Below are 20,670 nucleotides of genomic sequence, written 5' to 3' on the forward strand. Positions count from 1 at the left end.
ATGTAATGGTTTACCTGTATGAAGACATGGCAACAACATGGCAATAACATGATAAATTGGGGTGTGTTCAAACAATATTAATTTTACAGAATAAATTTGCATGGATAGATATACTAGACTAAAGAATGCTACAAAAAGAGCTGTGGTCTGGACTGTGTACTTCCAGAACAGGGTGTGATGATGAAATGGACAAGATACTGTAAGATTCTTCTTTGATGCTGTGTCAAAAAGGCTGTTACAGTGGCCTGAAGTGGCTTTGAAAACATACTGAAAAAAATAATGTGCAGTGAAAAGGAGATTTAAAGAACTAAAGTAAAAGATTGTTAAAATAGGAATTAAAGATGACATGATAAGTGGCTTTTAAACTCGATGAGGAGAAAATATTAACTGCTAAAGTACTCTTTAATTTGGTGAAGAAAAGTAGAAAACAGCATAGAGCTGGAAGTCAGACATTCACCTTGGAAATAAGGGAAACATTTTGACAGAGTGATTAACCAGTGGAACAAACTACCAGAGAAGGTGATGATTTTCCACATCTTGAAGGCTTTCAAATAAAGAATAGATCCTTTTCTGTAAGTGAGGCTTTAGCCAAATACAAGTTTACCATAAGGGAATTGAGGAACCGTGAGCTCGTACGTACAACCCTTTGTGCCTTTGGCATGAGGCTCATTCTGCAGATACTGTTAATGTTGAAAGATCTCCAAGGCCAAACCTATGAGGCACTTGTCCAGAGCAGTGTGTGCCTAGGGATGAAAAGTCTTCAAAAGTCCCAGTTGTTGGTAAGTGAATTTTCCTTCTTGAGCTTGATACAGGATAACTAATTGAATAGCCTGGGATACTAGAAACCGGAATAAATGATTCTAAATGTTACTGTGGATCTATTAACTTAATTTCCAGTTTGCTTGTATTAATCCATGCCAAAGACTGAAGTGGAATTTAATGCTACTGCTGGCTGCATTAGCTTCTGTCTATGTAGCTTTGGTCATAAGGACAGAAGCGCTATACAACCAGCAGCTGCCCTCAGTAGTTTTTTCCACTTTTTAAAATTACAAGTGTCTGCTGATCTTTCACCTTAAGTGCTAGACAGTGTCAGTGTCTGACACTGACAGATGACTGACAGGGTCAGTGTTTCCATCTCGGTTTGTTGATTGCATTTAAAGTCTCTTAAAGACTTTGAAGGCTTTTAAAGACTTGAAATGATTTTAAACCTTGGAGTCTTGTGTCTTATTGGGTAGTTTTCCTGACTGGTAAGTATTTGCTAGTAATTCTGTGGGACTGCAAGGAGACAAGCTAGTGTGTGTTAGTGGTGCACATGTAAGATTGTATTATAGAGGGTAAAGAAATAGAGAAGTGTGGAAAAAGTGTTTTCAAGCACATTAGCAAGATGATTCTATTCTAATTGTAAAAGTATTTACTGGCATCTCTTGCCTATCATACCATTTAATTGAAAGGCAATGATTGTGCTTTTGCTTGCTTATAATGCATCCTAATGTTGTTGTCTGTTTTGATGGGGACAGCTTGGGCTGCCTTGCAGGAAAGTTTCTTTGGAACAAAAAATCACCACCAAACCTAGAAGCATCACAAATGTTTACACTTACTGCAGTATTTTTTCCCTTAACATAGAATAACCACTTTCAGTTTTTGACTTTTTGAAAAGTCACTTCATACAGAATGAAGCATAAATAAATACATCTGGTCTGCATTTGGTTTTAATTTACCCTTTTATTTTTAACAGAAATCATGCATCAATGTTAATCTCTTAACAGCAATAAACAATGAAACATGAAGACAGACTGCCAGACAACTCATAGTAGTGGGGGTGTATAAAATACCCTTTCTTCAACATTTTGCAGTTTCTTCTGTTGTTTCTTATTTCTGAGATACATCACTTCTAAAGCATGTCATGTTCTTCATTTAGGCAAGAGTATTGTGTCATGAGTTCTTTCTTTGTTACAAATAACACAGAAAACTGTCTTTTGTCCTTCTGTAAATCTGAGATGATCCTCAGATTCCACTCGTACAGTGGTTCTATGAGGAAGCTTCTACAAGCCAAGAAACTTTTGCAGCTCTCTAGAATAATCTCCTTCATCTTCTGACATTTCCCTCATGGTGAAAGGGAGAAGGGTGATTTCAGAAGAGGGTTCCTGGTAGATCATTGATACGCTGCTCTTAAAAGAGAGAGAACGCTTTTCAGTGCTTATCTGTCCAGCAGTCTTTCTGAGCACATTAAGTGTGTATTTTGTGCATTAAACGCTGCTAAGTTTCTTAAAGTGTCTCAGAAAGGATGTTCAAATGACAAAATAGATGCTATAAAAATAGATGTTATCAACAGGGTTTTACAAGTTGTTTCATAGCTTCTAGGAACATCTGTCCTTCTATTTGCTTGGCTTTTAGGTTTTTGAGAAAGTGTTTTACTGTATGGTAAAAAAGAGAAAGAATTTTCACGTGTCAACAAAATATTGGAAAACTATTATCTGAAGTGATTGTAATAAATATCCAGAAGGTTATGTTTAAGAAGTATTTTCATTACATTTTTTTACTCTTAGCACAGCTAAAAATCACAGTGCTTAAGATGTAAGCATCCATTTTGAGCTCTAGCTTCAGATTTTTACTTGAAAAGCAGTAACCAGAATTTTACATTATTAAATTCAGCACCTCTTACCAGTTGTTTGCTCCTCAGTGTTAATATCTCACTATAAAATGAAATTGTTCTTGTTACTGTTAATTGTTTTGATGACTGAAAAAGTTCACTGGCAAGCAGGTAGCAGTTTATAAATGAATTACAGTAATGTCTTTCATGTATTTCAAAGCTTTCATTCTCTGTAATAGAAAATTATTTTGGAATAGGATCTATATTTTATGCTTAGGTTAATGATTTCGTTTTTGCTGAGAACATCCTGTGAACCAATATCATTGTCTGGAAATGGCATTTAGCAAAATTCATTTTGACAGTGAAAAATTTCTTTCAGAAAACTACTGAGAGTTGACAGTCCTGAGGAATTGGTTCCGTGATCAGAATAGTAAAGCTAAATTTTCAACTCTAGTTGTTTCTCATAGAGTAAATAATAATAAAAAAAAAAAGATACTGAAGGTGTTAGGCTTGGTAGTCACTGTGAAACCCCTTTAGAAATTTGGGTCATTGTTCTTTGTATTAGTACTTAGATTCTAGAACTTGGATTTATTTATGTGTTGTTTTCTAATTATTACTCTTCACCAGCCTCTGAAATCTTCATCTGTATTTGTGTGAGTTATTTCTTTAATTGTAGCACAATTAAAGGCATATAAGCTAGTTTCTCTGAATTAAAAAGAAGAAAAAATATTTTGTAATCATGTATACATGTTTGGATAATATGGAGAGGGAACAGAAAATAGATTTTCAGAAGCAGCATCTGCTGGGTTCTAATATGTTGGTTTTGCCTGTCTTTAGATGATAACTATGATATTATTCTTTTAAGTCTCAATAACCAAAATAATTTGGTAAAATACTTGTTGCATTTAACTTGCTTCTTGTGTAACTTGTGTCTTTCCGTAGAACTGCATAGCTGTGAATTCATAGATTATTTTGAATTTATAATTAAACATTTTAATTGTTGTTGTTTTCCTTTCTTCCTAGAATATTTTCTTTCTTGGACATAGTTACTTTGTGTCGCTGTGCACAAGTTTCCAAGGTAGGTATTTCTGTTGAGGTTTTTTTGTTGTTCCTTGGGATGCTGTTCTTTTAATTGTATGCAAATAATGGGATTTATTGTAATCTGCTTCCTGGAAAAAAAAATAAATTCTCAGACTCTTTGTTTATGAAAAGAAATTACAGTGGTCCCACTTTTACATTTAGATGTGGGCTTAGTTGCTACGTACAAGACTTTAAGGCTATGGAAAAGATATCCAGTTGTGTATGCTCGGTATCTGGAGAAAGGATTAAATCCAGTTTGGCATGATGGCATTTGCTTTTTATAAAGCATGTGGCTGTATAACACTATTTTTCAGACACATTTTCTGCTTAAAATTCCATGTAGTTTGGTTAATGTGCACCATGTGTCTAAGAACTACATCCATCATTTTCTTGCCAAGTATAAAAAGTGTTAAGTAGATGGACTGCTAGTAGGGGAAAAAGGCACACACACGATATTAGAGAAAGCATGCTAAGTAAGCTTTTATGTTTAGCTTGTCTTCATTTTTTTTCTTGAAATAAAATGAATAATATTCTGTTTCTACATCAACTGTGTACAATGAACTGTATTATTATACAACACGAATGAACTTTATTTCATGCTTTCATTCCTTATCTTAATGACAGTTGGGTTTGGTTTTGGTTTTAATTGGTTTTTTGTTTGCTTGTTTGTTTTAATGTATAATTAAGCATGTAAGTATTTCATTTCTACACCTCTATCACCCTGGCCTCTAACTTCAGTAAGTTTTGTGAGTCAGGTAACATCAGATTTCAGCTAAAGCCAACAAAACTGCATAAGAAAACCAAAGGGATTGAATAAATTGTATTTTTCTCTCAAAACTACCTGTCATTGGATGTGGTGTTCTTTTTTTTTCTAATTTTCTGCATAGATTTGTGTTTCTCTGGCTTTTTTATTTTGTTTTACTTTGAACAACTGCTGCGACAGTGAAGGACAAATTAGCACGTGTAAAGGAAAGGACTGGTCCTAATAGTGGAAAGTCAGCAGTTTTCTGAAAGGTCTCTGTTTTCTCAGAATAGTAACTAGTGAGGTTGAGGAACTGTGGTTTTATTGAAAGGAATGTCATTTGCAGCTACTTTTTTCCATACAGATCTAGCAAAAGTGACTTATTAGACGAATGTACAAAAGCTTTTTTAAAAATGGAGGGTTAAATCTTTCTCTGTATGTACTTGACATTTAATATCTTGCTTTCCTGCATGTTTTACAGCCACAAGTTAGCCTTTGAAGTGTAATCCATTTAGAGGATTTGAGATTAATTTCCACAAACTCTGTTTTTAACTAGTTGATATTGTATGACTACTAGTATCTACAATTTTTTTTAAAAAACGCTGCCTGAAATTGTCTCGATTGTAATATTTGAATTGCTGAGAGAAAAGTGAAGGGAGCAGGCAGTGAAGGTAATAAATTGTATTTGTTTTCTGTAGGCATGGAATGTTTTAGCTCTGGATGGAAGCAATTGGCAAAGAATAGACCTCTTTAACTTTCAGACGGATATAGAGGTTAGTGTCTTTGGGTATTTTTCATTCTTATGGAGATGTTTAAGAGCACAGCCCGTTTTGAGTATCCCGCAGACTCTGCTTGCGTTCACACGTTTTAAAGACTAAGTTCAAGATAATAATACTGTGAAGGAGCAAATGGAAAAGAACTCTGTATTTACCTTTTTCTTTTCCTCTGATGAGTTTCAATTTTGGTTGCCAGCTATATATCAGATAATTTTCACATATCATATACATACAGAGCTCTAGAAATTCAAACCTGCTCATTTCCAGAAGGGAAAGGTGTAAACGGTGCCTCTGCATGGAGTGAGATCCTCGGAATCACTTCTACAATCTACAAGATAATGTTGTTGTTGGTCCCAAGTCTCTGTGAGGGGGCCATCTAGTGCTGAAAGCTCTCTGGACACTTGGCTATGGGATTTGGAGATTGAAGCGCTAAAATGCTGAAGAACTTTTCTTACCACTGAGTTGCCTAGTATTGATTTGATATGTATTTGATTAACATTTTATGACCACTTGTTTTATAAGGTTTGAACCTTGCATGAAATGCAGGTACATGTGGATACAGTATATAATGAAAGGATTAGGGCAGACTTGTCTTCCCTATGCAAAACATGTCTCTATTAGTGCTATCATAGATATGCATAACAAAATAAAATATGACATCTGAAAATGAAGACAAAAATCCATGGGGAACAACAATTCTGTAATTAAATCTGAACTGGTTTATTGTTGTTTGATGATGCAAATTAAATTTAGACTATAATAATAGATTTGCTTCTGAATTTTATGTTTTAGCTTAGTTGTGTGAATAAAATCCAGATGTGTTTCATTTGCTAACCGTGGTACAAATTGTACCTAAAGCTTTACAGTAATGTAGACAGTAAATTTTTTTCAACGCTCTTTTAAAACTTTATTGCCAACTCCTCTGCTCTACTCTTGTTAAACAAGAGGATCTTGAAGAGGTAGGAGAAAGATTTTGGCATCTGCCTCAATCTAAATGTGTCAAAAGAGACTTGGAGCTTTAATATCATCTTTTCAGTTGCTTTTAAAAAAACTTGTTTTTCTTGTTTGCTAAGAAGTAAATTAAAACCCAACAGGTCTGTGGTCCTTCTGTTGATAAGCCTTTTGTATGTTTGAATTATTTTTCTGGTATTTAGAAACACAGTTTTGTATTTTTAAGTTTTTTATATGTTTATCTTATGTTTTATCTAGTGGTCTTGCCCTTTGAAATCCTGTATAGGATTTGGAATGCTATATAGGATGCAGCATGGGATTCAAAGGAGAAGGAATGAAATTAAGTTATGATCCTCTTTTGCTATAAGAAGTTATTGTGGTTTGGAGCAATTCAGTTAGTTCAGTATATTATATTTAAGTACATTTGTAATATAAACCCTTTAAATTTACTCCTACGAGTGTGTTTAACCAGCAGTTATTACACAAAGTAGTTCTTAAATGAGATACAGTTTCATGTTTGATGTCTAAGAACTCTGGTTTTTCTTCAGCTGTTTTAGTAACATATTTTTTGTCTATAGATTTAGGACAGTAATGCTGCTGATTGTATTTGACAACTTTTTGCTCAGTTGGACGTTGTACTGTTTGGTGATTTTTCAATTCGTGCTTGATCTGAGAGTATCGAATAATGAAAAATTAGGTTCTGTGAAATTTTCCATATTTAAGCCCTCATGTGGTAGAGAATAAAGTGAGAAGGGAGGGCAAAACCTATTAAAATAATGTTTATTTTCTATCAAAGATGTATGAAGATCTTCTTGAAGTTAAATGTGCCTTAGGATTTCTTAGTATGTGGAACCAGTTGTAAGCTGAGGTGAATTGAAGAACTAGTTTTTTGAGTGACAGAATAATTCAAACAGTTAAATGCATTTAAATGCACTAAAGTTGTCTTCTTTGGTATGCTTGTTGTTGGGGGTTTTTACATGCTTAAAGAAATAAATGGGTTTGGGAAAACTTATCTCATTATTTGTTTCTGTTTTCTTTGAATAATTCATTAGGGTTTGGATTTTTTCTGCAATGGAAATTGAACTTGCATTATATGTTATTCATTGAAGAATTTATCCTTACAGGTATCCTTAAAGGTATTTGGCCTTGGCTGAGAAATAATTCTGGTTAATCAGAAAGATTTAAAAAATACATAATTTTCAGTTTGTTTGTTTTGGTGTAAGTTCTTCTAAGAGAGAAGATAAGCAATGTTACTTATGGACTAAGAAACAAGCTCTGATAAGAAAGTATTTTCACACAGCGATAACCAGGACTTAAGTATTGGAGAAGAACAATAAAATGTAAGAAACATTTTACTGTTTCAGTAAAATTGTTACCATCCCATGTAGAGAGGAAAACAACAACAACGAAAACTCTACCGACCTGTAATTCTATATGTATTTCTTCTTTCGGAAAAGAAAGGGAGAGAAAAAGATCCAAGGTGCTGTTAGGTATTAGTCCTGTTGCTGATGTTCCCATCAAGGTGTTCAGCACCTTTCAATCGCAGCCAGCCCTATAGCAGGAACTGTGAAACAGGAACTTAACCAGGGCTGTAGTGACACACTGGCTCAAGCAAGTCTTTGTGGACAATTTAAACTTACATGATGTACTTGTGACTGTGATCCCTGAGCAATGGGCATGCCTCCCATTCCACCTGTGAGACAGTTCTTTGGGTTCCCTACACATCTGACAAAACTCGAAGGTCATTTTAGTAGTTTTGTTGTGTAGGGTCTGCTGTGACAAAAAGTTGAGCCATGTGTGATCAAATGAAAAAAAGGAAGAGAGAACTAAAGATTGAATCGAGCAGCACCTCAGTGTGGGTGGAGATTCTCAACGGGTTACTGTTTTTTCTTAAAGTAGCAAAAGAAATTCAAAGAGATGCAGTTTCTGGTAGGGTATATCTGGGTCTGGTCTTAATTCCCAGCATTTTTAATTTGATTAGAATGTTATGTCAGAGGAGAACTCAACAAAATCTTCCTTTTATTTGGTTTAAGGGTCGTGTTGTGGAAAATATATCGAAAAGGTGTGGTGGGTTCCTGAGACAACTTAGTCTGAGAGGATGTCTTGGTGTTGGAGACTCCTCTTTAAAGTAAGTATAATCCTCAATCACTTGTTTCCTAATGTCTGGACCAAAAGCAATTACTGTTACATTTGTTTGCATTTCTGAGTACTGACTGATGACCAAAATGGGATACTTAAGTAAGTACTAAGTACCTTAATAATGACTAAATGTGATGTCATTTTGAGATCAAAATATAGCTACTGTTATTGTCTGGAAATGAACTAACAAATGAGAGCTGTGCTTTTCAGAAATGTGTCTTTTTCTTTCATTAGGAATATGTTGATATTGCTCCATTTTCAAGACTATACTGTGGTATCTTACAATAGTCAGAGAATCAAGATTAGTGGTCATTTTATAGTTTATGATCTAGTCTGGACAAGAGGTGACCCTAGCAATGGGACAGAGAATGAAGACTGATACAATTGAGTGCCTGCAAAATCAGGAAAGACCTGGGTTACTCTTCTTACTCTAATATAAGAGCAGGCAGACAACGGGAACAACTTGGCGGACTCTAAGTAGTGACAGTGGCCCTTCTTTTTACACAGTATATAAACTGAACTGTGCAGTTTGTTCCCACAAGGTTGTTCGAATCTGTATGAGCTTTTTCTAATGCAAGCTGTTTAGCCAGGTTCCTTTGGATATTTCTCTGAGTATTTAAACCCGAAGATCCTATTTCCAGCTGAAGGATCCCTAAGCCACAGATGCTTTAGGGCTCAAAGAATGTTTGGAAGAAGGCTTGGGGTGTAAAATGTAAGCACAAAGATTTTGTTAAGCAGTGGGCATTAAGCTAGTGACCTTTAGCTATTGCTAAAATTTATAAGTAAGTCTAATTCATTGATTTTTGTCTCTAGAGTAAATTCATGCAGCAACTAGGTAAGCAGTGATTGCTTTAGTAACTTTAATTGGCATCCTAGCTTCAAATCCAAAGATTTCTCTGCCTCTAGGCCATCCCCCTAACTCTTGCCTGGTGTGTCCACCTTCAGGCAGTCTTGCCTCCTCATGGGAAAATGCATATTGTTGCCTCTCCTAGATTACTGGCAACTGCTATCAAAAAAGAGTTAGTCCCAAGCAGAGTTAACTTTCTGCAGTGGTCTTTCAAGTTCCCAGAGCATTCAGAGATGGTCCTTGTGTCCTTGGTAGAGAATGCAGTGGCAGAAGTGGAAGAAAGGGGGTGGCAGGACTGGAGAGAGGTAGCAAGTACCATGTTGAGGAGCTAGCAGGGAAGGCATTGAGAAAGGGGTAGGAGGAAAGAGTCAGGATGGTAGATGGCAGTTTTCTGCCCAATAACTCCATTTTCACACTTAGTTTAGGCTCTCAGCTGTGTTTTTTGGGACACTAAGGGCTAGGAGTCAGAGTTGTGAACAGGACCAAAAATCCTATGATTGATCCTATTTTGGAGATGGGATATTTGAAAATATTTATTTAGTAAGCAGATACTTAGAATAAGTATTAATTAATTAGTTCAGTGCATAACGTGTGTATGTCGTAGGGATGATACAGCTGGTCATGCCAGCAGGTAACAGGACAGGCTTTGCTGAGAGCGGCCGCCAGACTGTGACCAGTATTCACACATGTGCATCCTTAACAACCAGCTGGTGCAGAGGGTGGTGTCTAAGACACTTTGCAAAAGAAGATGCTTCACCTCTGACATATAAGGAGATTATATTGAAATTAACAAATGAATGATAAGTGCATGACTTTTAAGACTTTCAAAACATTAGCATGAGAAAGGTGGCTTTAATTTTCAGATATTTGTTCCAAAAGTGACTTTTCCTATAAAGCTATTTGTGTTGAGTTGTTTCCAGATCCATTAGTTTTGTAGGTGATACTATTTATCCTTCTTCTACACCAACTTTCGTGTAAAATAGGCAATTATTGATGTAGGTATTGGCTATGTAAGTACTGAATGTTTGTGACAGCTTTCTTGGGACTGCCCCATGCTTGAATCTCAGGGGCAGTTTGCTGTTCCTCCAGAGTGTAACATCTTTCCAAGTGATTTGAAGAGTATCTTCATTGTAAATCTCCCTCCAGTACATGAATTTCAGAATAGCTGTTTTGAGAATTAAAGTGGAAACTCTCGCAGTGGAACTGCTTGCTGGGTTTTTCTCCATTGTTTTCAATCCACTCTGGAAAGCCAGGAAGTTTTTACCAGCTGAGTGTGTAGTCAGATCTGTTAACCGGGGCAAGCCTCCAGACAAAACTGTTTTTGTGTGTTTCCTCCGCCCCTGCCAATAAAATCCATGCAGTTGAAGGAAACATGGGCATAAAAACAGTGTTCTGAAATGCGACACAGCTGTAAATATTACTCTGCAGAGATGAAAAGAAAGTTCATGTATTTCTTCAGGGCAATTAGTACATACAGGCTCTCAGCAGTGTAATAGCTCTAAGTTCATACCCAGTAGAGCACACTGATGCATTTTAATTTTGAAAACAATAAATAAGCAATTTGCAGCCCACTGGGCTTTCCACTGGTAGTCCAATACTTCTGTGTTGTACCAGGTATGTCCCTTTTCATTTGCTGTGGGAACAAGCTCCTTAATAAGACGTACAAAGGCTTCAGTAATAAGATGTGCGAAAACTCTCCCCAGAAGCTTAATGTTTAACTGATGTGATACTTAAAGCTTTCTGTTTATGCCCTTTGTGTTTTTAGTTACAGCATTTGAAGCAAGGCAGTTCTGGCTTATATGTGACAGAACTAACCACCTTGCCCAAGTGGTGTTTGAGAGAGAAACAACACTTACCTTAGACTGAAACTTGCAGTAGGAAAAGGAAAAAGCAACTACTAGGATGGATGTATTTGGGGAATACTTTGAAATTACTCTGTGACTTAAAGATTAAGCTTTTTGACCGAGGTGGAGAGAGGTGTGGGACAGAGCGCACTCTAGTGACTGTTACCACTTGTGACGTTATGTTAATTCAGCTTTTTGTTGCTGTCTTAGGACCTTTGCACAGAACTGCAGAAACATCGAACACTTAAATCTAAATGGGTGCACAAAAATCACTGACAGGTAAGTCAAAGAGGTTTTTTGATTGATTGGAAAATTTGGAAAAAGAAGTAGCTGAAGGTATTTTTAGTGTGTCTGCTGTTTTGCAGCACGTGTTACAGTCTTAGCAGATTCTGTTCCAAGCTGAAACATCTGGATCTAACATCTTGTGTAGCCATCACAAACAGCTCTTTGAAAGGCTTGAGGTAAGAAGTTTTCACTGGTTTGTGTTAAACAAAAGTGTTTAAAGAGCTGTTCAGCATTTAATAAAGTTTAAAAAATTGGTGCTGAACCCTAATGCTGTGAATCAGCACTGACTGTATTAAATATCTAGGACTTCTTGGGTGTAGACTATGGTGTTTGTGTGTGGTCTTTTCTCATGACTTTTCTGTGGAGGCCTGGCACAGTCCACTGGCTGTCATTAATTTCTAACAGTGTATTTAATTTGGGTTTCCCACTGTTATGACTATTTGAAGGCTGGATTTAACTTTATGTATTTTTTTAATTCTCCCAGTGAGGGTTGCAGAAATCTGGAACATTTGAATCTTTCCTGGTGTGATCAGATTACGAAGGATGGTATTGAAGCACTGGTGAAAGGGTGTAGTGGACTAAAAGCTCTATTTCTTAGAGGTTGCACACAGGTACATAATTGCTTGGGTGATCCTTTAGGAATAAAATTTTATTTTGGGTTTTTGAAATATCTATGAATTAAAAAGTACTGTTTTTGTTATACGATTTTGTTCAATATTGCAAGATGTGTACATTCTTTGGGCTGCTTTGCTGTGCTTTTAATTTCTTGTTTCTTTTCCTATGTCTGATTTAATTACTAAATACAGTTAGAAGATGAAGCACTGAAACACATTCAAAATCACTGTCATGAACTTGTAATCCTGAATTTGCAATCCTGTACAGTAAGTATTTGAAACTTCCAAAGATACATTCTCTAAGAATCAGAAACCAGTTAAATCAGTCAAATAGTACATTTCTGCAGTTTATAGAATTTTGTGTGGAATAGAGGTTTTAAATGAGCTGGGTGCTTCTAAGCTGAGTGTGGACTTGGAGTGGTATTTTTTTCCCCCTCATTACAACTGTGGCAAGCTCTAGAGTAAGAATTAACTGCATTCATTCAGTTATCGTGAACTGTGTAACATCTTAGTCTGTTCATAATTCTAAGGCTTCTAATTGAGCAGAAGTCATGTTCTGGGCTACATAATTGAGGGTAAAATGTAATGGCATCATAACTGAAGATGATGCTCAAAGTAGCAGAAGGGCATGCTTTTTCAGTATTAATGGAAGAACACATTCATTTGTAATGAAATGACTGGGAATCATTCATGTACTTTTAATTCTACTTAAAGAACACAAATGAGATTTGCTCTGGTTTATTTTTGCTTTTTTGTTGTTTCTGATGTGACTTTTAAGGAATGGGAAAGACTTTCTTTTAGATTTTAAATGTATTTAAGTCATTCTTTGCCTGCAAATAAACCTTAGAAAATACTGAAATAAATTAGAATTTCAGTGTTTCAGTCATGCAAATTTGAATAATGAATTTAGATTTTTGTTTGTTTGGTTTTGGAAAATTTTCTAGCTTTATTGCTAGAAGGTATCATGAAAATCTGCTAAAACTTTCAAATCTGTGTTATGAATTGTTCCCAAATGAATGTGGCATGGGAACATGTTTTGTTAAGATTGGACAAAAATATTTTTACTTAAGAGATTTCTTAGAAGTGTTGGTCATTGTTCAGTGCTGGGGATTATTAAAAATTACATTAAAAATTGCAGAAATCAAGAACAATGTGAATACAAAGCTTGAGCTTCCGTGCACCAACCAGATGTTTAGCAAAAGGGAATTTTTCAGATTTTTTTCAGTCTGAATTTAGATGCCCACTGAAGTTGGGTACCTAAAGATAATGGGAATGAAAGGAAGTTCCTTCTTTTGGTCAGAACCACACTTAAATAAAGTCAGTATGTAATTTCCTCCCCTTTCACTCTTCCTTCTGCTGTCCTCCTTCTCCAGAGTTCTTTTTCTGTTGTGTTTTACCTGAGACTAATGAAGAATGAAAAGGCCTGCCTTTTCTGATTATTTTTCTGGAAGGCTCTCAAGAGGTCTGATGATAATCAGTTGCTATCTCTCCTGCTTAAAAGGGGCATTGGCATAGAAGTGTACCAGAATTTTCCCTCGGCCAGGGTGTCTATTGTCATGTAGCACAAACAAAAAAGCCTCCTGAGTGAAAGTATTTTTCCCTTTGAATTTTTTGAGTCGATAGTCCTACCTACATCAGTAGTAGTCCTACATGTGCTTTAAAGCTTTATTTCATTGGAGATGTGTCCTGTTTCCTATGGCTTTGAAGCACTTTTCCACAAGCAGCCAGACTCCTTATGATCAAAGGTTAGCACGGATTTTACACAGCAGGTCTCCTTGTGCTTTATATGGTCCACACTGTAATTCTAGTGGCTGTGTTTTATGGACCTTGTAAAATTCCAGGCCAGCACCAGCAGCTATGGAATGTACTGATATTATCTCTGGAAACTGCACTTTTGAAAGGTACCATCTTTAGAGAAAGATTTTAGAAACTGGGAACTTGCAGGCATTTTTTGAGCACTTTCCTGAGAATGATTGTAGGCATTGAAATTGCAAGCAATTTCAGAATGGAAAGTTTTCATATATAACTTAAAGGCCTTGTACATCTCCAACAGCAGCATAAAATTTACATAGTCCTTATCTTCAGAATAGTTCCGTTTCCCAGTAATTGTGTCATGACTGTCTCTCAAAGGAAATGAAACAGTTCCAGAAAATAACATGTTTTTGGAGAGGCAAAATCAGAAATACCTGATTGATGTTGAAATTTTATTTAAAAAAAAAACAAACAAGAAAACTTACCCTCTTAATGGTAGATGATGCAAATCCTTCCAGATCTACAAAAGGAATATGAGATTTCTAGTTTTCTGTCTACAAAAATTTAATTTGACAGAACAAGTTGCAAATCTAAACTTCTGGTATTAAAAAGTGCTGGGTTGGGGGAGGGAGCATAAGGTAATCTCTCTTTGTGCTGAGCTACTGCTATTTCTCATCCTGTTTTCATCTGTGAAAGGTAATGTTTATGGTAATAGCCTCAGAAATATGCTACAGTTGTATTAGCATACTTATATGAGGGGCTTATAAAAGGAACGTGTATTTTCCATTAAATATACAGTAGATGTGTTTGTTACTATTGTAAGAGTAATATTAAGCCAGGGAATAAAACAACCTGTTTCACCATGAAGGATTAGTCATACAGAAGAGAAATTAAATTCATAGCATTAGGAGTGGGAGGAGGAGAGAAAACTTCTTCCAGAGTAGAAGATTTGTAAACAAAATAATATTTGCACATCCCCCTATAATCTAGTTCCTGTTGCTGTTTTGTGTGCACCTGCGATGGGGCTATTTCTTGTAGTCCCTGTTTCAGAGAGAGAACTTTTTTGGTCATATTCCAAATTTAGAGTTACTCTTTTCAGAATATCTATTACAAAACAATTTTGAGAAATGAAAAACCTTGTTTGAGTTAAATCTTTCATCTAAAGGCAGCTGCATAGGGTAGAGCAAACCTGCGAAGAATGCAGGTTTGATTGTTTACCTGTAACTCTTGCTTCAAAAATTATCTGAAGGTGAAGGATTTTTGCCCTTGGGCCCTACTGCACCAGTGCAAAATAAGTGGTTACCTCTCCTGCTGTCAGGCTTTAAGCTCTCTTTTACACTGTTCCTGAACTTACACAGTCACTAGAATGGAAGATCTGGACTCCATAAACGTATAGGAAGCAAACACAATTAAAAGAAAGAGATGTGAAAAATTATAAACCAAAAGCAAAGTGAAAAAGGAAGACAGCAACAAACAACTCTCGCTCTATGCTTCAGACTGCCTTTGAGTAGGACTTGAGGTCTTGGAAAAATATGTAGATAAGTAGGAATTGTGTGTGTTGATTATCTTCACTATTATTGTACATGGTTTCACGACGGTATTTTTTGGTTGAATGTCTGGGTTGCCTTGGTTTACGTACAGCATGACAACAGCAGTTCAGTAATGTGTGTTGATTACCAGTAAAAGCTGTGCTGTTATTGCTGTGTAATCGTAGCTGATTACTTGATAAGGGAGTAACTTCAACCTTCTTCTGTGTTGCAGCAAATTTCAGATGAAGGCATTGTAAAAATCTGTAGAGGATGCCATAGACTCCAATCACTCTGTGTTTCAGGCTGTAGCAACCTTACAGATGCTTCTCTCACAGCACTTGGTCTAAACTGTCCAAGGCTGAAGTGAGTATGTCGTGAGCTTGTTGTAAGTATGTCGTGTTGTTACTGGCCTCGGCTAAGAAATTCACTTCTGAAGATAATGAGCTGATGTCCACAGACTTGAGTTAGCTCTGTGTTGTTTGCATTACCTTTGCAGTCAAAAAATTAAGTTAGAAGTACCAGCTTAGAATATAAGCTCAAGGGCTGGTCCTCTGTAGATATCATATTAATGTAGTTCACTGTGTACTGGAAAAAACAAGAGTTAATATGACAAATGAAAGATGTTGAACCTAGCAGTTCAATTCTGTGCTTCTAGCTAAATATTTTAGGTGCTAATTACAAGCCAGAAGAAAAGAAGATATAAAGCCCATTATTTTTTTTAAAAGGTAAAAATATCTGTAGATGTGTTGTGTCTTGTAATGTTTGTACTCTGATGTGGCTTTATGCAGTCGTTTGTCTTGCAAAAAAAAGCTTAATCATATCTGAGCATTTTATTTACAGACTTTATACAAATGTATTCTAATATGCTCTGTAATACATCCTGGGTGTTCTTAAACTCTGATATGGAGTGTGCTAATGTCTTTGCAAACGCTGAGGACTGATATTTATGAGATATGTTTTTAGCAGCAGGGGCTTATCAGTTAAAAATAGTATAAACTTTTACTTTGGTGTAATTTGTCCACATATTTGTTATGGTGGAGTTCTCAGAAGTGCAGACAGCTTTGACTTTTATAACGAGGCCATCATACAACAGCTCTGTGTGTAGAGACATTTAATACTTCTTAGAAGGTCTCATTTTAATGTAAATTAAATCAAAGGGTAGGATTTTTGGATCACACTAAATTGTCATTTATGACAGGAACATGCAGGAGTGGCAACTTGTTATACTTCAATCACAGGCAGAGGAAAAGTGTAGACTGTTGAAATTAGGGGAAGCTGCATTCAAATGCCAATGTGCAGTATGCTGACACACTGTGTTCCTTTAGCTGATAGAGTGAAAAAGAGCTTTTGTTACTGTAGAAAACCTGTCCTTAGAACAATTCCAGAGTGACAGTCCCCTTCATGTAACTTACTTACAAAGCTTTTGTGTGCCAGTGGTAGGGGCTCCTGACACACTAAATTGTGTTCCTTGGAAAGCTGTGCTGTTATTACTGGTCTTTTCCCACTGTTTCTCTTGTTCTCTCAATGCATGGCTCCTATTGGAAATAAAAGGAGCTCTAAAGTGGTATTAGCTCTGCAGTTCTTTCCAAGGGCAATACAACTGCAGCAGGAATTGTTTTGACTTTGGTAGGTAACCTGTTAGCTCCTGTCTGTGCCACGAGGGGGAAGGCGTCTGCCACTCTTCTCCTGTAATGAGGAACAGTATAAGGAAACAGGATGACCTTTTGCAGTGATTACTGCCAAGGATTAGTGCATATTGGAAGGACAGATGATACAGAGCTGGTTACATGTAGAGTTTTGGGATTGTGAATGCAAAGTACCTGATAAAAATTATGTTGGAAGTCAAAGGGAAATGTAATGCCACACTTGCTCGTGTCTTCTGAATATTTTGTGGTTGAGTATGAAAGAAAACTCTGATGCCTCTGCTGAACATGCTGGCCTTGTTAGAAACCTTTCAGTATTTTCTGTGCTGTGCTATTCTCACTTCATTTCAGGGTCTTGAACGTCCTACTATGGCTGCTTTCCATGATACTGTGTTCTGCAGCTGTTAGCACTCACAAATGAGGTCTCATTGGAAAAAGCCCTAAGCTTGACTTTTAGCTGACCCTTCAGCTGTATTTCTTACTTCACATCAAGATATAGGTGTCTTCTCATCCCTCTCTGTATCTGCTCTTTTAGATGCTTGATACCTTCTCTTCTTTTTTCTTCATTAGCACTTTTTAGTGTTAAAATACTGGGAGATGTTTTGGTGAGGCTTATCAAGAAAAGCACTGGTGAACCATGCATGTCTTTGGGTGGGCCTGTGAAAATTAGGATCATATTCCTTTTAACCCCACCTGCTGCTAATTCAACGGGAGTAGGGAGGTGCCGTGTTCAGAGACACTGCAGGTGTGCCCAAAAGACATCTGTAGACAATAAATTTAACTGTGAGGTCTGTCTGAACGTTGCTTTGTAGGGGTGGGAAATCTGCTCTTGGATATCCTTTTCTCTCATCAGCTCCTATGATAGGAATGTTGTCACAAATCACTAGGTGGGAAACACATGTCAGCGGTATCAGGAAAAAAGAAGACCTCTGTTTTTTTAAGTACAATCACTAAAACAAAAGCAAAAATTAGAATTTTGCTAATTTTCATGCTGCCCAGTGCTTTCCCACCTGTTTCTTCATGCTGGGGCCTTATTGATGCAGCGTGTGTATATGCAGCTCACTCCCCATTCTGCTCCCCAGACTAGCTGCATACCCAATTTCAGGAAAGCTAGAATTGTTGTCCTCTGCTTTCTTATTCCTCTGTTTCTGTATTTTCAACTGGATGGACAGTAAGTAGCATCCTTGCTATTTTACGTGTTGCAGTCATCATTCTCCCCCACCTCCCTTCAAAGTCAAATGTGTAATAAGATGGGGTTCATAGCAAGTAATTGATGAAAGGAGTTAGAAGGGTAACAAATGTGACCTAAATCGTGGGGGGTTTGTGTGGTGGTGAGTTTTTTCCCTTCCTGTTTGGTATCCTAGGTAATTTTCAGAGTAGCTGAGAGTATTTTATGATAGGCTGCTAGCTACCGTTGGTGGAAGGGCACAGAGTTCCCAAATGTGAGTCTGGAAAGAAAGTTCAGAGGTGTTAGAACCATCCATTTGGGAACAGGTATCTATCTTGTACCTCTCTGCTGGCCGTTTTTGAGTTTCTGTCATACTTCCTTGTTGAAGACTACAACTCTGGAAGAGGGTTTTCGACTTGGCTGCTCTCTTGTTTTTGGCCTGGAGGAGGCTGATCCAGCACAGTCATAGTCAGAGCCCCATATCCTGTACTTTGGTGGGGTTGTATTTAGTTCATGCACACAGTGTGGCTTTTCCCTTTGCACTTTGTCTCTAGGGAGCATTCTAATGACCTCCTAAGCCAGTGGAAGGATCTGGAAGCCTCTAAGTGTTGCCACAGCAAGAAGTTCTTTTATCCATCTTTCCCTGCCTCCTCCCCACCAGCCCCAGTATAGCAGTAGTGTTTGCTGTGGTGAGTAAGTTGCACTTAGTTTGTGCTGCTCATTACACGGCACTGTGGTTTCCCCTTATTCACCTTGATACTTACTCCACCTGCAAAGTAAAGTTTTCATTAAAAAAAAGGAAAAATTAAATAAAGACGACAAAACATTAATGGGATAGAGCCTGTTGTGCATGCTAGTGATGCTGTTTGGGGCAGTTGACTTATTTTTCTTGGTCAGTACTGCTCACCAGTGCCTCTCGGAAGAGTGTTAGGATTATCTTTCCAAAACAATATACTGTTTTCTTTAAGGTTGTGTTGGCACAGTTTGTTGTTTTTACTGTGGGCTTGGAGATTTTAAGCTCCTTGCTTTCTGGTAACTTGCTTCACTGTGCTTCATGCTGAGGCTCTGAGGGAATTTCTAGTAAGCAGTTTTTCAATTTTGGGGCTTCCCAGCAGCCTGTGTTTAGATAACAGGTTTTAGATGCAGGCTTCATCTGCATTTTGCTTATCTCAGGATTTATTCTTATAAATATATCTTTCCTCAGATAACACATGAGAAAACTTGGGTGTTATGCTCTTACTGAATGAAACAAGAGGTTGAAATGATTGTGTATAACTTTTTTTCCACTAAATGTTGAGATTTGAGGATTGAATTTAATCTGTTCTGTGACTATTAGAATCTTCTGATAAACTGGATCAAAAGTCTGCTTTTTAGTTGCTAATTGCTGTGAAAAATAGGCATACACATATTTACATTTGCTATTGAGAGCTTTAAGTTCCAGAAGACAGTTTTGTATCTCAAATGCATTTGCTTTTCTCTGTGTTAATGTGTTTTTTTAACATTTAAAACTTTTCCAGGATTTTGGAAGCTGCAAGATGTTCACATCTTACAGATGCTGGGTTTACCCTTCTAGCACGGGTAAGGGTCATTTCAGAAGGTTGGAACTTGCCTTGTTTTCATTGCTGCTGAGCAGCTGTGAATTGATGTACTCCTGCTGGGAAGGAATAGAAGAGGAAAACTATAGTAGAAAGAACCCAGTAGAAGAGGGTACTGAAAAGTTATTTTATTTCTGGATTGTACTTAGATCTGCAACTTGATCTAATTTGCCATCTATCATTGCATTTTTCACTTTTTTCCTCTGTTTTTTTTTAGTTTGTTTCAATTGAATTTATTATCCTTATCGTAATTCTAAACTTGTGTTACATATTCTCGCCAAATTTCCCCTATAAAGATGTCACATACCCCTGTGATATTTACATCAAAAAAAATCATCATATAATAGATTATTCTGAGCATACCCTTGAGTTACAGAATGTTTACATTATACATTATAAACTTACAAGCACTTTTGCCCTGATTCATGCTGGAAATATGTGAAGTAAGCATATTGGTTTTATAAAATGCTTCAAGTTAGACTCGCTTGCTTGCTGGTTTAGGAAAGCTGAACATAAAAGTAATACTCTGTAAGTGGGATTTGTTTATGCTGCTGATATTTAGTGTGAGTGGAAGGGGGGTTTTTTAGCCTCAGTGCTTAAACAGAGTGGTTTTCTAATCGTTCAGCACTACAGTCTCAGGCTTTTAGGAGTCACCTCAAGCCTGCTTTTGGGGGCTGCAAGTTAAACCATTTTTTCCTATTCCTGAAAAAACAGGCTGGGAACTGAGCTGTTGCACTATGTGGTCTGCTGCAAAATCACAAGACTGCATAATTTTCTTGAAATTAGTCATGATCAGAAGTTGAAAGCACTTCTGAAAGCTTGCTGGAGATCTCTCATACTGCTGGGAAAATTGCTTGTGTAGATGTGATGTGCAGCTTTCTCCCAGTCTTAAAGTAGAGCCTATTTTAATATTTTCAGCATTCATCGGCAAAACAAATTGGTTTTAAGGCTTCTTTCTAAATGTATAATGATGAAGAGAGATGTTCCCTGGGCTTAAGTGTGTTTCAGATGAGTTTGATGCAGGCTGGTATATGCAGAAGTTGGATTAATCTGTATGCAGATAAGTTTGCTTTAGTGCACAGTCTACAAATTCTCTGGGTTTGGAGTGAAGGGGG

General features: G+C 36.8%; 1 protein-coding gene across 4 annotated transcripts in view; it reads left to right on the forward strand.

Moving 5' to 3' along the window:
• The window catches only part of FBXL2 (F-box and leucine rich repeat protein 2), a 53,123-nt gene that overhangs the window by 25,188 nt on the left and 7,265 nt on the right, over positions 1-20,670 (forward strand). For 3 of the 4 annotated variants that reach the window (XM_064669460.1, XM_064669459.1, XM_064669461.1), the window contains exons 3-11: positions 3,614-3,668; positions 5,111-5,185; positions 8,173-8,267; positions 11,180-11,248; positions 11,335-11,430; positions 11,739-11,865; positions 12,061-12,135; positions 15,382-15,512; positions 19,478-19,538. In XM_064669460.1, coding sequence (XP_064525530.1) covers positions 3,614-3,668; positions 5,111-5,185; positions 8,173-8,267; positions 11,180-11,248; positions 11,335-11,430; positions 11,739-11,865; positions 12,061-12,135; positions 15,382-15,512; positions 19,478-19,538 — 784 coding nt within the window. Of the gene's footprint in view, positions 1-3,613; positions 3,669-5,110; positions 5,186-8,172; positions 8,268-11,179; positions 11,249-11,315; positions 11,431-11,738; positions 11,866-12,060; positions 12,136-15,381; positions 15,513-19,477; positions 19,539-20,670 lie in introns of those variants that run through there. The other variant, XM_064669462.1, reaches the window with a different exon arrangement.

This window comes from Pseudopipra pipra, chromosome 1 (genome assembly GCF_036250125.1).
Source record: "Pseudopipra pipra isolate bDixPip1 chromosome 1, bDixPip1.hap1, whole genome shotgun sequence".
Classification (NCBI taxonomy): Eukaryota; Metazoa; Chordata; class Aves; order Passeriformes; family Pipridae; genus Pseudopipra; species Pseudopipra pipra.